The sequence below is a fragment of the Phoenix dactylifera genome, chromosome 8 (assembly GCF_051530095.1).
Source record: "Phoenix dactylifera cultivar Ajwa chromosome 8, Ajwa_hap1_PhDact_Kaust_v1.1, whole genome shotgun sequence".
NCBI lineage: Eukaryota > Viridiplantae > Streptophyta > Magnoliopsida > Arecales > Arecaceae > Phoenix > Phoenix dactylifera.
In genome coordinates, this window is record NC_143197.1 from 8,214,768 (window position 1) to 8,234,363 (window position 19,596).

Below are 19,596 nucleotides of genomic sequence, written 5' to 3' on the forward strand. Positions count from 1 at the left end.
GTTATTTCTTTAGGTAGCTGGCAACTGGGTTTTTAGGAAGAATATGGATTCGAAAAGAAGGAAGATAAAGACCAAGATGAAGAAGATGAAGGCCGAGGGATGCTTTCATTTCTACTGTAATTTTTAATTTTTAATTTGTAATTATACTTCCTATGTTATTTCTATTTTAATAGATTTTTATTGTAATTTGTAACAAAAAAACATCAATGAGCATTTGGTTTGTTAATCTCTTTTTACAATTTTTTTTCCAAAAAAATTAATTAGATTTTTATTTTTTTTTAAAAAAAATAATTCTAACGACGCTTTAAAGCATCATTAGCATAAGTATTGCCGACGGTTTTGAAAAACGTCAGCGATTTATTTTTCCACTCTAACACAGGCGATGCTTTGGCGACGCTTTTACAAGCGTCGGAAAATAATTTACCGACACTTATAAGCGTCGGTAAAGAGCATAAAAAGCATCACCAAAGCTTATTATTGTTGTAGTGGTTGTTTTGGGTTCCAGATTAGCCTAGACGGGCTGAGCCTCACACAAAGCTTCATGGAATTATAGTCATTTATTCTTGTTGAATATTATAAATGTTTCATGTATTGTTTGAAAGAGTCAGGCCCAAGAATCTAATCCGTTTTTATTTAGTCAAGTATAATGTGTTAAGCATGATGCCTTCATAGTTTCAAATTTGGTCTCCAATTTCTTTTCTCATGTACTTGATTAGATTTTCGTTAGAAAGCTATTTGTCAAAGATTTTTTTTTTTTTTTAGGAAAGCACTGCACAAAAATTTAACCAGTTTATATATTAAGATGATGGAGAGCCATTCAAATACAGGCTAGATCAAAATCACAGAACACCCCATTACAACAAAATGATGGAGATATATACTAAGCTCGACTTTCCAAATAAGTTTTATAAATAGCCATCTATTTATTTAAAAATATTTTAAAAAATAGAAAAGAGTTACATGTCCAGATCCTCAAAAGTTATTTCTTTTATAGGATCCTTTTTCATAATTTTTTTTTATATGCATCAAGGCTGGTAGTGATAGAAGATACAGCAAATAGAAATTAAATTCCATCACTATTGATTTCATAAGTTAATAATTATTTATGTTGGTGGTATAACTGACATGGTTGGCTACAAAGTCGCTGTCTGAATTATTTGATTAGCTGGGCCCTGAAGTTTTGAGCGCAAGACTATCATCTACAATATGTTATAACATCCTGAAAAAACAATTAATTTCCCAAAACGATACTTCGTCAGTCAATTATTTGGCCAGTGATAGCTTACTCCACACGTTCGTCGACTAACGTGCATTCCAGTTGATAGTTTTGAAAGAAGAAGTACCGTCTTCCACATGCCGAAAGATAATGATGGCTTCCGAAGAAAAGACTTTCATGGGGAAATTTTGGAGCTTAATTTATTGTGTTTCTTTAATGTTTGGTTCTTCAGATGGCCATCAGTTTCGCTGTTATTAGTCCGTCGTCACTTTCTTGAACGCTAGCTGGTCAAATAAACGTGCATGATACTTAAATCGAGTAGACAGTAGAAATTTCGGGCTTTGTCCTGTTATACTAACGTTTAGTCTATCGTGGAACACCAGCAAGTCAAATTAACGTGCATTATATTTTTCAACATATCAGAACGTTGAGCTTTAATTTGTCAGAATGCGCATGCTTATTTATAGACTCGGATTTCCATTGTATCAAAGCAGCAGAACACTCAGAAACCCCTATGATTTCAGCCATGGAACTCCACTTTCCTTCCGCAACCATGAGATCTTCCTTCCAATTCCGGGCGGGGAAGCTGCCCCCAAGCCCCCCCGAGAAGCTCCCAGTTATAGGCCACATCCACCACTTGCTCGGAGCTATGCCACACCGTGCTCTTCGCGAGCTGTCCTCGCGGCATGGGCCTTTCATGCATCTCAAGCTCGGCCAAATCGACCACATCATCGCCTCCTCCCCGGAGGCTGCGAGAGATATCATGAAGACCCATGACCTTGCCTTCGCCTCTCGGCCTCAACTACTCGCTCCTTTCGTCTTGTTCTATGGTGGCAAAGACATTGTCTTCTCTCCCGTGGGCGACTACTGGCGGCAGCTGCGAAAGATATGCATGCAGGAGTTACTGAGCCCGAAGCGCGTCAAGTCATTCAGCACATGCCGACAAGAAGAGATGTCGAACCTTGTGGAGGCAATCTCCAAGAAGAGCGGATCTCCTGTTAACCTTAGTGAGATGCTTCTCCTGTCATCCAATTCCTTTATCTCAAGAGTCGCATTTGGCAAGAAATGCAAGCATGGATTGAGATTTATCACAGGAATGAAGAAAGCGATTGAGTTGGCCTCCGGTTTTAGTTTAGCCGATCTTTTCCCCTCATGGAGTTTTGTCGACGCTCTTACTGGAATGACCGCGAGGACAAAGAAAGCTCGCCAAGAGATTGATGAGATCCTTGAGGAGATACTCAAGGAGCACGAAGAGAAGAGGGAGGGCATAAGCAGCAAAGAAGATCAACTAGAGGAGGAAGATCTTGTTGACGTACTTTTAGATGTGGCGGAAAATGGTGAACTTGAAATTCCACTCACACGCACCGACTTGAAGAGCGTTGTCTTGGTAAGTTTGCATCTGACCTGCTGAGGAGACGAGAGGAGTCCGGTGATAACCCTTGCTGCCTCGTCGTTTCCTTAATTAACTCCATCGGGCTTGGGCTGTAGCATGTCGGCTAAGAGATTATGTGCCGTATATATATTATATGAATAATCGATGCAAACCTCAGCTCAGCCCGTTTAGTAGATTTGTTCGAATTTCAGACCCGATCTGGCCGACCACCAAGCTTAAAAATCAGGCTTAGGCTCGTCTAATTTGCATAGATATATTGATACCTAGAAAAATAGAAATCTTGATGGACATTGTCCGTAGTTCTTATTTTGTTTCTACATTTTTTAGGAAATGTTTATTGGAGGGACCGAGACATCGTCGACAACCTTGGAATGGGTGATGATAGAGCTAATGAGACACCCCGAGATGATGCAGAAAGCTCAGGCAGAGGTGCGACAAGCTCTAAAGGAGAAGGCCAACATCAAAGAGGAAGACATGAGTGAACTCCACTATTTAAAGCTAGTGATCAAAGAGACTATGAGGCTACACCCTGCTCTCCCACTACTAGTACCGAGGTTCAACAGTGAAAATTGTCAAGTAGGTGATTATGAAATTCCAGCAGGTACTCGGGTTATCGTCAATGCATGGGCTATTGCAAGGGATCCAAGGTACTGGGAGGACCCGGAGAGCTTTAGGCCGGAGAGGTTCGAGGGCAGCATGGTGGACTACAAAGGGACTAGCTTTGAGTTCGTGCCTTTTGGGGCAGGGAGGAGGATATGCCCTGGGGTTACGTTTGCGATGGCCCAAATGGAGATGGCCCTGGCCTACCTCCTTTTCCACTTTGATTGGGAGCTTCCTAATGGGATGGAACCCCAGGATCTGGACATGACCGAGAGCTTTGGGGCAACCACCGGCCTAAAATCACCCCTCTGGTTAGTTCCAGTTCCTTTCAAACCATCCGAAAATGAGACCATGTTGCCTCATATTAGGATGAAAGCCCCACTGACCTATTACTGATAGGTCTTTGGGAGATAGTACATTATGTTGCTACTTGTTGTGGACTGGAAGAATGTATTCAACTCATAATGTTGTTAGCACGATGGATCTTGTTTTAGGATATTGGCACTCTTCTCCCAAAGATTATGAATTTGAGATGGTATAAATTAACAAGAAAATGTGTCATATCCTCTTTGTCAGATAAGCAAATAAAGTTTATGACAAAAATACATAGGAGTACAATGTATAAATTATAAAAGGCATTCTTTAGAATTTCACAAATATATAAACCATATGAACATATCGGATGCAAGGTGTAAAACATAATTCCATCAAAAAAAGAAGATAAAAGCACATGAGATTTATGTGAAAATTTTCAAAGAAGAAAATAAACATCCATGATCTATCAACATTGACACATGCAGACATGTGATAGGATTCTGTCACTATTTTATCTTGGCTAATATTTGAGGGAGAGTACTGCGTGGCACACCCTCAACGAGCGCCAAGCCAAACTTTTATGCGTTATACACGGGACAAGTGTTTTAGGAAAGGTTTCATTATCCATTTAAATCACTAGCAAGTAGGCTAAGAGGAACCCAAAGCATTTTCCTTTGAGGAATAGATTTAACTTAAGAAAAACTTGCTTCCCTTGGTAAGAGCCATCCATAGACAAATGGATGATTGTGACTGGTCAAGAGCTGCTATATTTATTTTATTTAAAATTGTAAATTTGCCCTTTCCCATGTCCTTTGCATCTCTATGGACTTATGCATGTGCCGGCTTCCACTTCTTTTTCTAAGTAGACTTCTTATAATTTGATGTAGGATTTAAGAATCTAATATTGTATTCTAAGTTGGATTTACACTTAGTGATTGATGGAGAAGAACCAAGAAATATATCCTGCCTTATTCCCAACAACCTAGTCTTGAACAAAAGTGTAACAACCCAGAACTTCACCCAAAGAGGCTAACTGAAAGATATTATTTGGGTTCCTTGATCCTGTGTAAGTATCCAAGATCTATCCAACGAATAATCAATATGAGATTAAACACACGCCCGCACAAGTCCTCATCTATTCCCCCATTTAAGCTCTAATATCCTTGTCAATCTAAGGGTTCAAATTCATTCAAATCTAATCACAAGCACCACAATCAGCCCGTGGGCAGCCCCAATGAATATGTGTTGCAGTGTCTCCTATTCCACATAGATTATGAGTTAGGTCCACTCTGATACCATTTGTAACAACTCAGGACCTTACTTAAAAAGGTCAGTCGGAAGATATTATTTAGGTTCCTTAATTAGTCCTGTATAAGTACCCAAGATCTCCTTTCGGATAGCTATTTTGGGTGAGGTCCTGAATTGTTACAAAAAGAGCCCAATATCAAGCTTTAAACTTTCTTATATATCTTATTGCTTTAATTATAGCTTAGAAAAAATAATAGATATTTGCAATATTGCAGTATTCCTTTGGGTCTATCGCTGGCTATATCTTCTCGATATCTATGTAGAGACCTATTCCCTACTCCTGCTCCCCCAAAAAATAATCCCATATAAGGTGAAGTACCTTTAAGCGGTATTGCATCTTTATCTTTCTTATTTTATCTATTAGTATTCAGCTTCCATTTGTGTGATTCTATATCCATCTATATTGTAGCCAACTTCACCATAACCTAGCATTAGTATGATAAGTCTTCGGTGATCTTCGCTTTCTTTTTGCTAGCTCTGCCGAGGAAGATGCAGAAGAGAAAAAATAAAATGAACGTAATTTACTAGAAACTTTGTTAAAAATTTGCTGCTATATATATGTTTCTGCAATAGCAAAATTAAATAATTTTTTCCTCGGGATTGCATTATTATTAGCATTTTTTTTTATGTTGCTTGATTAAAGCCCACCGTGCAGCACAGGCCATTTGCTAGTTCAGCATAGATTCACTCATCTTCATTTCATGGAGCTATCTCAGGCCATTTCATGGAGCATAGATTCTCTCATGTTCATTTTTATTAGATTCTCTCATCTTCTCCTCTCTCTCTCACACGCACACACGGACTCACACAGACACTTCCGCACACGCATACAACACGGTTCGTGGGTAAAATTAGTCTAGCTTCAATTTAGCACATTTATTTTGGAATAGTCAAATCAGCTTAAGTCGATACCAAGCACCTACTTTTCACGTTCATTGAATAAACCAGTAGACAAGTACGCTTCAGAGTCCAGAGTTCAGTCAGAAGTGCGTTTCCAATTCCAAATGCAACAAAATCAACAATGGCTTCTGCAAGAAAACTACTCAAAGTTGGGACTTCCAAAGCTTTCTTTCGTTTTTTTTGCTTGGTCCTACACTACGCCTGGTCAAAGAAACGTGCATAACGATTTGTCTCCTCTTTTGCTATGCCCGGTCAAGAACATCGGGCCCTAGATTATAACTACACGGAGTAAATTACAAGCAGGGCGAACTCTGACAGTGCTCGACATCTATTCAAGTACGTTGACGGCAACGTAAAATCACCGTCACTAGGCAACCAGAGGATCTATTTGGGCTAACCTCGCCAAAACCCACCCATAGTCCAATGCCAGCGTAAATCACCGTCATGGTAACCGGCATATTTCAGACCGAACCGCAGCCATACAGATGCACTAAAGATCAAGAATAAGAATAATAAAGTATACATCCTTTGTGGAAATTTCGGAGCTTTATAGTCTTTTACATGCATAAAATCGTTTCGACTTTCACTTAAACAACCTTATCATTGTTGTTCCTTCAAACCTTGACCATTTTTTACTCTCATAGTAATAGTTAACCGAATCTACAAAATAATAAAGCCACCTCCAAGTCCAAGGAAGCTCCCTCTTGTCTGTCACATCCGCCGCTTGCTCAAAGCTAGTTAAAATCACTGCATGACTTAAAAACTTAAATTGGTAGGATGAAATAGATTTATTTATGTATTTTATATTTTCTTATATTTCTCCTAGGCCGAACTTTTTTTTAATAAATTATGTGAAATTTAGACGACGGGTACCTCCGCCTCCCCCTCTCCGGCGACGGGTACCTCCGCCGAGCGCCTCCCTAGCAGCGATGCACCATCTCGGAGCACTTGCCCTTGAACCAGCGGAAGCTCCTCCGGATGGATTGCTTCACCTTCCCCTCCACCGAGTATACCTTGTAGCTCACCACCCGCCGCCGCCGCTTCATCTCCGGGTCGCTGAAGCACCACGCCCCCAACCCCACTCCCGTCGACGATGACGACGACGGGACCGGCGGCGGATCGGGGGACCGGTTTGGCGGGGGCCGGGTCACGTAGGTCTGGTTCGCGCTGTACACGTTCCCCCGCACGATCTCCAGCCTCCGGTTGCCGGCGCCGGCACCGATCGAACTGAACTCGTTCCGGTAGCCGCGGTCGTAGTTGGTTGCCCCAGCGCCGCCGGTGTACAGCACAAGCTCTTTCCGGATGCCTTGGTCGTAGTCGCGGCAGCCGCGGTCATAGACGCCGCCGCTGTATGGTTGGATTTCGCTCCGCCGGCCGCGGTCGTAGTCGCCGCCGGCGCCCCGGTAGGTTCGGGCGAAGTCGTCCATCGGAGAGGGAGCAGGGGCCGGGGGGTGGGGCGATGGTAGAGAGAAATGGGTCGTTGGGTTTCCTTTTTTTTGGGCCGGGCGCTTTTTCTTTTTTATTTTTTAAGGGACAGACAGCCGGATGGAACGACATCATAGCCGTCCGAAAGGCCAGAATGGCCGGGAAAAGGAATTCTTTTTTAGAAAGAGAGAGAGAGAGAGAGAAAATATTCTTACAATGAGAGAGAAAGAGGTAGGTGGTCGGCCTAGATTCTAGAAGCTATGGACACTGATTTCGTGCACATGAATATCCTCGTGCAAGTAAGGCTTGCCACGAGCAGCTACACGAGCTCAGATCCAGCTCGGGCCGAGCTAAGTTTAGACGTAAGTTGTGGGAGATAGGCTCGAAATATATCAAAATCCTAGTATATAAATAATTCAAATATAATATATTATTTATAGTAACCATTAACCAATAACCAGATCTCATTCACTTGATACTTTCTTGATATTTAAACAAGTTTAACAAATTTCAGTGCAAGGAACTTTCATGTGTCAACAACTCAGTGCTTATAACAGTATATGTACACGTACACGTGCATAAAGCAATTTGGCTGACTTCAAACTGGCAGAAATTGTCACAACCAGGCCCAACCCAACAACATATGGCTCAGCCCGCACACAATGGGCCCGGTCAGGTGAGGGGTCATGCCATCTGCCTTTCTTTGTCTTTCTTCGTCTTGAATATGCGTCATACACTCCACCATTGAGTCGTTCATCGGCACCTCTTTTTTTTTATTTTTTATTACAATGGCGGCTCGCACACTACAAGTGTGAATATAGCCAACAAAATTAGAAAAACTGCACCCTTGTATGGCTGCATATTAGCTATTAAAGAGTCAGCATTCATAAAGGTCTTTTGATGGAAAGCGTTCATAAAAGTTTCATCAGGTAAAAACAGAATTAGATTAATTAAAGATTTCTTAGAAAATCACAAAATAAAGAATTAGATATAAAATCCAAATCACAAAAATAAAGAATTAGATATAAAATCCAGCAATCAATAAAATATTGAAGATGGTGAAGGTTCAAACAAGATCAAGTAAAACATTGGGCCTACAGAATAACAACACATAAATAATTGAGGATAACTCAAAGCTGTAATTGCTTTCACTGACAACTGCACTCTAGATATTTGAAAATTATTGAAACCTGTCATCCGGTCAATGAGATATAAATGATTTCATTTTATCCGCAAAGATGAATTGTTCTAGAAAAAACAAGAAACATGGGCATATGATCCTTGACCATGCTAGAAATTATACGAATTCACAAATCCAGCTTATAGGCATAAGTTCGATCCATGGATGTTGTTCACTGATGAATGTTAAACAAACAGATACATTGAAAGCACAAAAAACTTGCTTTCTTTGACAATAAGAAAGAATGGAGTAACCTTCAAAACAAACATCAGGCACTTTCGAGATGGTCTGGGCCATGCAAACGTCTGTTCTGGTTGAATCCCTTTTGCTTCATTGAGAGATGGAAAAGTCAAATGCTACTTACGAGAACAACCAAACATGGGGGGAAAAAGGGACTACCATAAATTAGGAATTCACTTGAAGATTGCAATTTGTGCTAATAATTTTTTGACAAAGATAGAAACTTTTATCCCATAAAATAAGGAGACCTGCGAACCAATCATCCATTCAAAAGATAGTATATCAGTATCTTCCATTGGAAGGCTTTTCAAGTCTATTGAAATCCTGATCACAAATGATAGTCCATATGGGCATTTAAAAAAGAAAAAGTGAAAATTATGCTCTCACCGCAGCTACTAAACCCAAGTTCCACTCAGACTCCATCTGATTAAAAAATTTTAATTTAGTCCCTCAGGTTACTTGATTGACCCCATATCATCCTTTACCCTATTAGCCATCCAACACCATTCCAACACTGTTCCAAATAACATAAATACTCTTTCCATCTTAAAACCCAAAATCTTCCATAAAACCCAAGCCCCTGGCTCTCCGTCGCTAGCAGGTAAAGCCCGTAACCATAGCCACCTAACTCATCCTCTCGCCACTCCCAAAGTCTGCCGTCACCTCATCAGAGTCCACCACCCTGCTGGACTATCCCACCCTGCCTCTATTCCCATTCATCTCAATTTTCCTCTGGCATAGGGAAAGTAGCTGCCACTGTCCCTCTCGCTGCCACCAGAATCAGCAAGCTCAGCCTCCAACTAGTGGATTGTAGCAGCAAGGAGCGGGCGGAGGAGAAGCAAGAGGGTCGTGGTGCATGCCAAGTGCTCAGCCAGTCGCCATGATTCGGCCACAGCATGCATGGTGACGAATAGGTTTTGGAGAGGTAGTAAGATTGATAAAGCAGAAGCAGAGTCCTCTCACCCTCGCAGATCACCTCCTGAAAGGCTGGATCCCTATACTTGCTTGCACTTCACCGAGAGGGAATTCTGGTGGTGGTGAACTCCACCAACAGTTCCTGCTGCTCCACGTAGAGGTCTTCTTCATGTTGGACAAAGCTACTGGGGGCCACCACCAACCCGCCATGAGCGTAGACAATGGAGCTTACCCTAGACAGGAAGACGAGTCCTGCATGACCATGCTCACAAGTCACGGGCATGCACATGGCAAAGGCATCCTACATTGGTGTCACCAAGTAGTTGTTGTGCTTGGGTGATTGCTACTGTGGCGTGTCCCCAAAGCCAGATGTGTGTATGGGGATTCAGAGGAGGCGATTTGTATCATAAAGGCTGCCACCAGCAACGGATACCAGGATAACGGCAACCATCTTTCTTGGCATCCACTGCTGCTGGCCATCGAACAGGAGCGTAATGGTGGTGTAGCGGCACTCCTGGCAGTCTTCAAATACCTTGGTGGCCTTCCAGAGGGTATCGCTGACACAAACCTTGGCCATTGCTGGAAACCACCAAGCACTCCACAATCAGGTGGGCAAAGCACTGGCCAAGTCATGACATCGGACGGAGGGAAGGTGTTTGGTAGCAACAAGCTAGAAGGCAACCATGCGAGGTGGTTGGCAAAGCCCAAAGATGAGATGGCCAGACAAATGGCCTACTTCAGCATCTGGATCTTGGCCTCTGTCATATCCTTGCTCACATCTAGCACCGTCGCTAGCTCGATCGAAGTGGGGTGACACCAACTAAGCAGGGGCACAGTCACAAGGGCCTTTAGCTTGAGCGTTCAATGTAGTTTCGGTGCCTCTACTCAGAGGACACCTAAGTCTGCCTCTGGCCATTTACTCCCTCGGCATGGGCCCTCGTGCCGTAGTGGCCTTGCAAGATGGGGACCGGGAGCAATTACTATTGTTATTATCCTTCGCTGGGTACCCATGAAACTCTTCCTCCTCCTATGCCTCCATCTCATCATCCTTATTGCCTCCATCATCATTATCTTCGTCTGCATCTAGAAAGGGATTGAACTAGACACTGGCGCCACCATGGGAGGTCTTGGTGGAGGGCAGTAGTAGCTCGTCATCATCATAGGCCTTCTTCACAGCAACCATAGCAAAGATGGGTCTGCTCTTCTGATCTTCACTTCTGTTGCACTTGTCATCCTTACTGAACCTCCGGCTGTGCAGCAGCTTCCTGTCTCCTACCAGCATAGGAGGGCTGAGGCTCATCCTTTTGATGGTGGCAAAAGCAAACAGGGTGGATGAGGGTGCCACCACCACTAGTCGGATATGGACCATGATGCAAGGGAATTGGAATGCATGGAAGCATTCCACCATGAACACCATTGTCCCCCCACCTACCTTTACACTCTGCACTAATACGCCGCACCTGCTCTGCACCACCAAAATCACTGCAGCCAGTCCATTATTGATTCAATCAAATCAAAGAAGGGCAAGGCAAGTAGTAAATAGCAAACAGAAAGTCACAACACAGCGGCACCATGATGGGAGCAAGAGGGGAAAAAGTAGTGGGACTAGAAATAGCAATTTTGATGAGATTGGGGAAAAGATGCTTGAATCTGAAAATTCTTTCTATTTTTCTTCATTATTTCACCAATCAAGGATACTTTGGTCCTAGAAAGTCGGAAAAATATGATGTGATAGGCACATAATACAGACTATATTAAGGGGGCATTTGGTATGGGGTGATAATAGATGATAAAATCACCGAGTTTGAATGCATCACAGTGATTTTACATGATAGTGATCCCAAATCAACCCCACTCTTCAAAACATCGCCCAATCTAGTGATGGTATACTCATCCTTGAGTTCGAAAATCCAAAATCACCCCAGGGCAATAATCTTGGGCTAAAATTTGAGGATAAAAATATCCCTTAGTCCAAACAAAAAAATTGGTATATTAGTATGCCGTCAATATATTATATCAATATTATATATCTGATACTATATTATATTAATAATATATATATTGTATTTATGGTATATATTATATCATAATATATTATTAATCATATTATTGTCGTATTAATATTAAATGATAATTTTAAATTATAGTAGAAATATATTATTGTACTTTATATTTATATAATAAAATTATTTAATATATTATTTCTATTTTCCTTATTTTTTAATCAAAATAAATATTAGTATTAAAAATAATATATTATAAGTATAAATTAAAAAATTAATTCTATAATACCAATTAATATATCTTTATAGGATTAATAATTTATAGGACTAGTAAATATATTTTTATGGAATATATCAAGGATAGTTTTGGTGTTATATGATCAACGATTTTGGATTTCTATGGACTACCAAATAGGTTATTCGAGGATATCTGAAAACTTTTAATCACTGGAACATAGCGTACCAAACACGGTGATCTTATATTATCGGAGATTAGATTACTTCATAATAAGGATCACCAGTGATCTAAGAACACCTTAGTGATCCCATCTGGGTCACCAAATGCCACCTAACAGAGATGGAGGGTCAAATAAGTAACTTGAGAGACCTAATTAAAAAGTTTTAAACAAAAGGAGGTCAGAGTGGAATTTGGACTAAGTCGGGGGAAATGTAATTTTGTCAAAAAATGAAGATGCATTTAGACTTTCAAAGACTTGTTTAAAGCGCACTTACACATCTATAGTGATATTTTCACCTTGGTTTGCTACTTAACCATCTTTCCTATTTCTATAACCATTTAAGGTGGGCTTTGCTTGGCATCTTTGCCCCTTTTCATGATTTTAAAAACCAGAAGCAAACCATTTGTTCTGGTTTTGTTTCCAATTGTTTGAATACAAAAACAAAGAGTCACAACTATTTTCATTCTTAAGGGCAGAAAAATAATAGTGGTGATGGTGATGCTGGTCCCAATGAAGATGACAAGGAATGATAGCAATAGTGGTGCTTGAGGAATGGCAGTAAAAAGTTTGGTGGTAGCTACAACAATGAAAATAAAAATACATACAATATAACGAATTGAATCGATTTAATGTATTTAAAGTATAAAATGCATACCATCTAAAATTTAATGGAGTATCGATGTGACTTGTAAATGTCAAGATCATAATAGTATTCTGAAAAAGCTTCACACCAATTCTCTAAGAGGTCCATACTGAGATAGGCCTCCAAGATCTTTCCATAGTTCACTAGATAGCTAATTTAGGAAGAGTCATCCGTCTGACTCTGAGACTGGATTGGCCATTTGAAGATGTTGATAGCAAAATCCGACCTGAAAAATAGCTGGGATTGTGAAGGATAGTAACCACTTGAGTATGACACCTCAGACGATCCATGTGCATACAAGTCATAGGATTTTAGTGTAGAATATGATCCAATGTGCGCCTCAAAACTCGATACGTCTAAGGACCCTACTCCAAATGCAATATCATTTGTCGTAGCAGCATCACCTTCCGAACGACCAAAAGAGCACATCACCTATATGCAATAGTATCCTTGTAGGCTCTATCAAATCATGCACCATGGTCTCTATCCTATGAAGCATAAGTAAACTATGACTCACCAGTGAATCGAAGACTACCTTGGAGCTATGAATCATAAACTGTGGCATCCTATGCCCCACTTCTACCTCTCTGACCACCAAATGCATCATGTGATGAATTGTCATCATTGGTATCGCATGATAATCTGGGAAACTGATCATCAGATGGCTCACCGATCTCCAAATCATAGTCAATGAAATTCTCCTCGAGTCTCTCCAAAGAATATGCAATTGCCTTTTCTTTGTTTTTTTCTTAATGGCCTAAATAACTGTTTTCTTGCTCTGACTCTTCTAGAAGGATCGATTGAACCCTCCACCCTAACTAGATCGAATACCGTGGTGGCTTCTCCTCAGCATCTCTTGATCAAATCATTAGAAAGATGTCTCCAACATGAAGCTGTGCGACAATCGGTCACCCTCCGACCCTTATGGCTGATCAATATGTCTTTCTGCCAATTGCTCTACATCCACCCTAACTTCTCTAGCTACGAAACTGGCTGGTTGAGGAGATGATCCTAACTCCGCCAACTCCGACTCCTGTTGTTAGCCCTCAAGCCAACATATCGTCAAATCCTCTTCATCATGCATGAAGTCGTCGTGAAGTTGATTGTTGTATTTCAGCTCAACTTCCTATTCAATGCACCTCAGCCACAGATGCAGATTGTTGTGAACGTATACAAGATTATTCAGCCGCTTCTACATGATATGGTTCTTCTATTTGCTGTTAATGAGGGCAAAGGTAGACTACTTGCACTCATAATTACTAGAAGAGACTGTTTGTAAGAGAATCCAAATCATATATAGATTTACATCATATCATGATATCATACCAAAACTAAAAAATTTGGAATGCCCTCCTCCAATTTTTCCATTTTATTACTAATTTTTGGCCTCTAAACAAAAAAAGGAAGAAGAAAAGAAATGATGAGAAGAGGCTCATTACCTAATTTTAACTTGCATCCGGCTCAAATGGTGCAAAATCCAGCATTTTCCCTCTTTTTTCAAGATTTAAAAAAAAAATGAAAGGAAGAGGAGCTGAGAAGGCACAGGAGACCTTCTCAGCATCCCTCTTCTATTATTGAAGCGAGGGGGCAACGTAGAGCCCGAACCAAGCCTGAGCTGGTGAGAACCACCCGATTCACACCGGTACAGCTCAGAACTGCTTAGTTCGAAGCGATTCATATAATTTTTCAAACCAAATAGGGGAACCATCTCGATTCCCTCTCAATATGGTTCAGTACGCCCCAAACCAGATAGTTCAGAGCAATGCGATGAACCTTGATCCCACTCACATCCACCTGCAAATTTTAAGAAATTATTGTACAAATTAGAAAGACAACTTTCTAACTTCCATAAAAAGAACATAATCTTATTTCTCTTAGCAAATCTACAATTATGATAATAATAATAACAATAACTGTTGTTCATATTTAGAGCATAATAATAATATAAAGTTTCAAACCTCTTCGCCAGCTTGGTGCTTGAGAGCACCTAACAAATATAAAACTTAAAAAATTATTCTAATATGATTAGAAAGATGTTGGCATTTGTCGGCTCAGTGTCAAAGAGATTATAGCTATGATTCTTAAATGAAGGGGTACATGCTAGTGATGATGGATGGGCAAACTTAAAAGAAAGAAGACAGGTAGCATTGAAGAGTAAAACGACATAGGATTATCCATCATTACAGACAGAAGTTTAGTAGCTATTTGAGTTGAAGGATCTTGTAGAGACCCATCAGGTGTGCTCAAATTGTTTTTATGTTAGACCGATCAAACTTTCAAACCTAGATGCATGTTGAAAAGTTCTGATGGTAGGGGGAAAGTGGAATGTGTAACCTCCCAATTCGAAACAGACAATCTACAGTCACTTCTTCTTAGTGCTCCAGTAAGCATGAAATGGAGCAAAGGTCGTGTGCCTTAAAGGGTAAAGCTTTGAATCTAACACAAGTTTCAAGAAGGGATTTTAGACAGCATGGATAGCACTTCATACAGATGATTATACAAGATTCAAAAGCAAGAAACACAAAAGGCATTGCAACAGTCCACAATAACATATCTGTACATTACGAGGAATTCGCTATCTCATGGTAGTACAAAGCAAATCAAAGCCCCATCTTCGCCCATAAAGGAACACCACAAGATGACACTATCCACCCAAAACACATTGTCAAATACTCAGAGATTAGCAAAAAATTTGCACTGATCCTTAAAATAATTGATCGTCGCAAAAGGATCAAAATATCATTGCAGCAAGCAAAACAGCTAGTTTATTAGGTTTTAACTATAGTACACATACATGCATATTGTATATGATTTTTTTTTGATAAAAATTGTAAGTGATACTATTTTTTACATTAAGATAAAACAGAAGTTGAAGAAAAGCTAGATATGCCACTAAAATTGGAAAAGAAAACAGAAATCAAACAGAGAGTTAGATATGTTTCCCAAGAAACTTTAGTGCTTCATCAGAAAGCACATAGCTACAGTTCAATAATAAGGGCTATGCATTGTTCTTTATTCAGAACTCAACAGCCTTACTAAGGCCCTGTTTGGGGGAGCTTTTGGCACTTTCTGGCCCTCCAAAAGTACTTTTAGATGAAAAACTATGTTTGGTAAATTTTTCAAAAAACTGTTTTAGCTTTTGCGGGAAGCTGAAAACAGCTTTTGGGAGGAAGCTCCAATTTGGAGCTTTTGGGAGGAAGCTCCAATTTGGAGCTTTTGGGAGGAAGCTGTTTCAGCTTTTTCGGAAAGCTATATTTTTGACAAAAATGCCCATATTAAAATAACATAATTACATAGTTTATCCCTGTATAAACCTAAAAATCTGCTGGAGCCAAGAACCCAAGCCGTCAGACTCCCTTCCGTAAGAAAAGGTATTTTTCTTTTCAATTTTTGTATGCATCTCTTGAACCACATTTTAGAAGAAAAAAAAATTTTAAACCTTTTCTATACCTTCCAAAATCAATCTATTGTTTTTTTTTTATCATCAACCTCGCGGCCCACGCTGAGGTCCTCCTCGAGCGTGGACCATGAAGAAGAGCCCCTGGATCGCGGAAAATTATTTTATGAAAAATTATGAAAAATTATTATGAAAAATTATTTTATACTAATAATTATAATATTTTATATCTTTATTTTTGTATTATACTATAAATATAATATCATATTATATTATATCATTATACATTAATATGTTATGTTAAATAATTTAATATTATATTATATTATATTATGAAAAATTAATTTATACTAATAATTATAATATTTTATACCTTTATTTTTGTATTATACTATAAATATAATATCATATTATATTATATCATAATACATTAATATGTTATGTTAAATAATTTAATATTATGTTATATTATGAAAAATTAATTTATACTAATAATTATAATATTTTATACCTTTATTATTGTATTATACTATAAATATTGTATTATATTACATTACATTATAATACATTAATATGTTATTTTAAATAATTTAATATTATGGTATATTATGGAAAATTAATTTATAATATTAATTATAATATTTTATACCTTTATTTTTGTATTAAACTATAAATATAATATCATATTATATTATATCATAATACATTAATATGTTATGTTAAATAATTTAATATTATGTTATATTATGAAAAATTAATTTATACTAATAATTATAATATTTTATACCTTTATTTTTGTATTATACCATAAATATAATATCATATTATATTATATCATAATACATTAATATGGTATGTTAAATAATTTAATATTATGTTATATTATAAAAAATTAATTTATACTAATAATTATAATATTTTATACCTTTATTATTGTATTATACTATATATTACATTACATTATAATACATTAATATGTTATTTTAAATAATTTAATATTATGTTATATTATGAAAAATTAATTTATAATATTAATTATAATATTTTATACCTTTATTATTGTATTATACTATAAATATTGTATTATATTACATTACATTATAATACATTAATATGTTATTTTAAATAATTTAATATTATGTTATATTATGAGAAATTAATTTATACTAATAATTATAATATTTTATACTTTTATTATTGTATTATATCATAAATATAATATATATTACATTATATCATAATACATTAATATGTTATGTTAAATAATTTAATATTATGTTATATTATCAAATATTAATTTACTCTAATAATTATATTACTATTATGCTATATTAACATAATATTATTTTATATTACAATAATATTATACTATATCGTATATTTATGTATTAATTTATGTTATGTTTTATTATGTTGTGTTGTATAATACTATGCAATGTCCTTTATGGTAATTTTGTCATATAAAAGTACTTTCTCAGTTTGTTTACCAAACACAAAACAAAGTACCACAGCACTTTACGAATGTAGTTACCAAACAGCAAACAGCTTTTTATAACAGCTCTACTTCAGACAGCTCTATTTCCAACAGCTCTACTTCCAACAGCTCTACTGCCAACAGCTCCCCAAACAGGGCCTAAGTAGTTCATGATTGGTGCATAAAAAAATATATTTAAGTGAAGAAAAACTTACCACATGCATAACATTCCTTCAGGAGATAGACAAATGTTGCAGGTGAAATGTGTGACAAATCTGAAAAAGCATGCAAACAAATGACCCCATTTCAATGGAAGCATTCTTCAATTGCATTGCCTCTCCCAAGTTTTCCCCAATAATCTCCCATATTTGAAGGGAATCTTCAGCCTAAAAAACAAATATGCAAAAAGAAATAGCATAAACCAGAATATACTACAAGATTTGAAAACTCAAAAAGAAAACTACAGGACGAACTTTAATTTTATTGCCAAAACAGTACACCATGAAAATCTCACTAACCTCCCTTTCTGGAAGCAACTACTGAACTTCTCGAGTGACTAAAAAGCAATGCTCCATTACTACAACTCTGTGAGCCTAAGCTGCAGCTAGAGAACATCATTTGTTTGGGAAAGAATGACAAGGAAAAGAGAGCATGGCAAAGTTAACATATAATTTACCTTCTAGACACTCAAGCTATATCATACATTCTGGTTCTCAAGAATCCATGGAACTGCTCCAGAGGAAAATCTTCTGTTTCAGCATTTCGCAATCCAAAGAAAATTCCAAGCAAGCAAAATAAGAAGAAAACTAAGGGTAATTTTTCTCTTTAGCAGACCCGAAACTATTCCTATGTTTAATGTATTATTTTAAGAGAGAATAACAAAAAAACAAGTGGATTAGGGTAAAAATACCCTTTTCTACTAACTTATCAGTAATATTATCTGCTCAAGTAAACAATCGAAAATTCCTATTTTTTCCTTATATACAGTAATTTGTCTAGTTAGATGCAATTCCAGCACCCTCTACTTCAAATATATTTGTGAACCTTTTTAAGATTTGCCTATAACAGCTAACCAATTGGGCAAACACCTTCGAGCCAAGTCCTTTGAAAGTCCAAATGCTTCTCCATGATCATCGCATTACTTCACCCAAATACTCCGTAACTTTAGGGCAAGCTATACAAGAAAACCCACAATAAGCCAACTCTCAAAAACCAAAGATTCAACCTATCGGTTAGCACATCAATGTCCTTTAATGTACATACGATTACTCCACGAAAATCTTCGGATCAATCAATTGAACAAACAAGCAATGATTCGCATCTCAGAAGCCGAAGCTTCAATTTATTCGATTCTTCGAGTAAACAAATCTACTTCAGAAACAAATCAAGATCAACAACATAAATATCAACCAAAATCCTTAAAAAGAATGCAAATAAAACAAGATTGAAATCTTCCAACAAAACACATATACCTTAACAAGCTACCAAAAAAAGATGAAAAAGAGACAGATTGATAAACATTTTTTGTTGTAAACAGCCGCAGCTCCTGTCCCAAGGTGGAAGAAGGAAAGGGGGCGATTCGAAGAGGGTTCTGGAGGCAATTCTTTCCTACGAAAAGGTGAACGGGATTTTGGATGAAACCCTGGGTTTTTTCTAAGCTCCTTTTTTTTTCGCCATAAACGAAAGAAAAAACTCCGGTGCGGCCCCGCTCCGCATACGCCCCTTTTCGGTCCTCCCGTGGTTCCCGGACTGCCTTTCTCCAGCTTAATATCCGGATCTACTGACACGTGTTATTTTCTCCAACTTCGTGCAATTTGGCACAGAGCTCCATTGGTGTCGGCGCCGTAGAATTGCTTCCCGAGTGACCGAGTCCGTCAAGGCGTCACGGGATCGCGACGGGAGCATCCGAATCTCAGCGTTTTTCATCCGACGGTTCTCGGTGTTTAGACGAGTGTATACAAGGATTTGGACGGTGGATTGGTGGCGGCTCCGATGTTCCTTGTAATTATTCAATTCCTGACGCTGACCAATTTATCTCGGCCAGCAGCAACCTTTATCATCCCCAGTTTAAACGTCGGTTTAATTTTGAATCTCTAACTGTCATACTAAAATTGATGCCTAAAAGTATG

At 38.2% G+C, this 19,596-nt stretch overlaps 2 protein-coding genes and 1 long non-coding RNA gene across 6 annotated transcripts; 1 reads left to right on the plus strand and 2 right to left on the minus strand.

Moving 5' to 3' along the window:
* Window positions 1–1,686: 1,686 nt before the first annotated feature.
* LOC103720036 (desmethyl-deoxy-podophyllotoxin synthase-like) lies at window positions 1,687–3,770 on the plus strand. Its single transcript, XM_008809556.6, has 2 exons — window positions 1,687–2,603; window positions 2,937–3,770. Exons 1-2 carry the CDS (start codon window positions 1,731–1,733, stop codon window positions 3,603–3,605), a joined length of 1,542 nt encoding a protein of 513 aa, XP_008807778.5. The 5' UTR covers window positions 1,687–1,730; the 3' UTR covers window positions 3,606–3,770.
* Window positions 3,771–6,515: 2,745 nt separating this feature from the next.
* On the minus strand, window positions 6,516–7,284 carry LOC148702643 (uncharacterized). Its single transcript, XM_088702675.2, has one exon. It carries the CDS (start codon window positions 7,157–7,159, stop codon window positions 6,653–6,655), a length of 507 nt encoding a protein of 168 aa, XP_088558801.2. The 5' UTR covers window positions 7,160–7,284; the 3' UTR covers window positions 6,516–6,652.
* Window positions 7,285–8,859: 1,575 nt separating this feature from the next.
* On the minus strand, window positions 8,860–19,206 carry LOC103720033 (uncharacterized). Of its 4 annotated transcripts, XR_015967890.2 has the most exons (5): window positions 18,940–19,206; window positions 18,144–18,196; window positions 17,986–18,065; window positions 17,683–17,853; window positions 8,860–10,957 (listed from the first exon to the last, which is right to left on the minus strand). It is a non-coding gene; the product is annotated as an uncharacterized LOC103720033 (long non-coding RNA). The 4 variants fall into 4 exon arrangements; XR_015967891.2 differs by lacking the exon at window positions 18,940–19,206 and having other exon boundaries at window positions 17,986–18,060; window positions 18,144–18,444; XR_606071.5 differs by lacking the exon at window positions 18,940–19,206 and having other exon boundaries at window positions 18,144–18,284.
* Between the last annotated feature and the right edge of the window lie 390 nt (window positions 19,207–19,596).

Bases quoted from the DNA above. Each gene is read 5' to 3' on its own strand.
- LOC103720036 (XM_008809556.6), top strand. From the start codon at position 1,731: ATGATTTCAGCCATGGAACTCCACTTTCCTTCCGCAACCATGAGATCT. The intron at 2,604-2,936 runs GTAAGTTTGCAT...TACATTTTTTAG, and splicing joins ACTTGAAGAGCGTTGTCTTG to GAAATGTTTATTGGAGGGAC.
- LOC148702643 (XM_088702675.2), bottom strand. From the start codon at position 7,159: ATGGACGACTTCGCCCGAACCTACCGGGGCGCCGGCGGCGACTACGAC.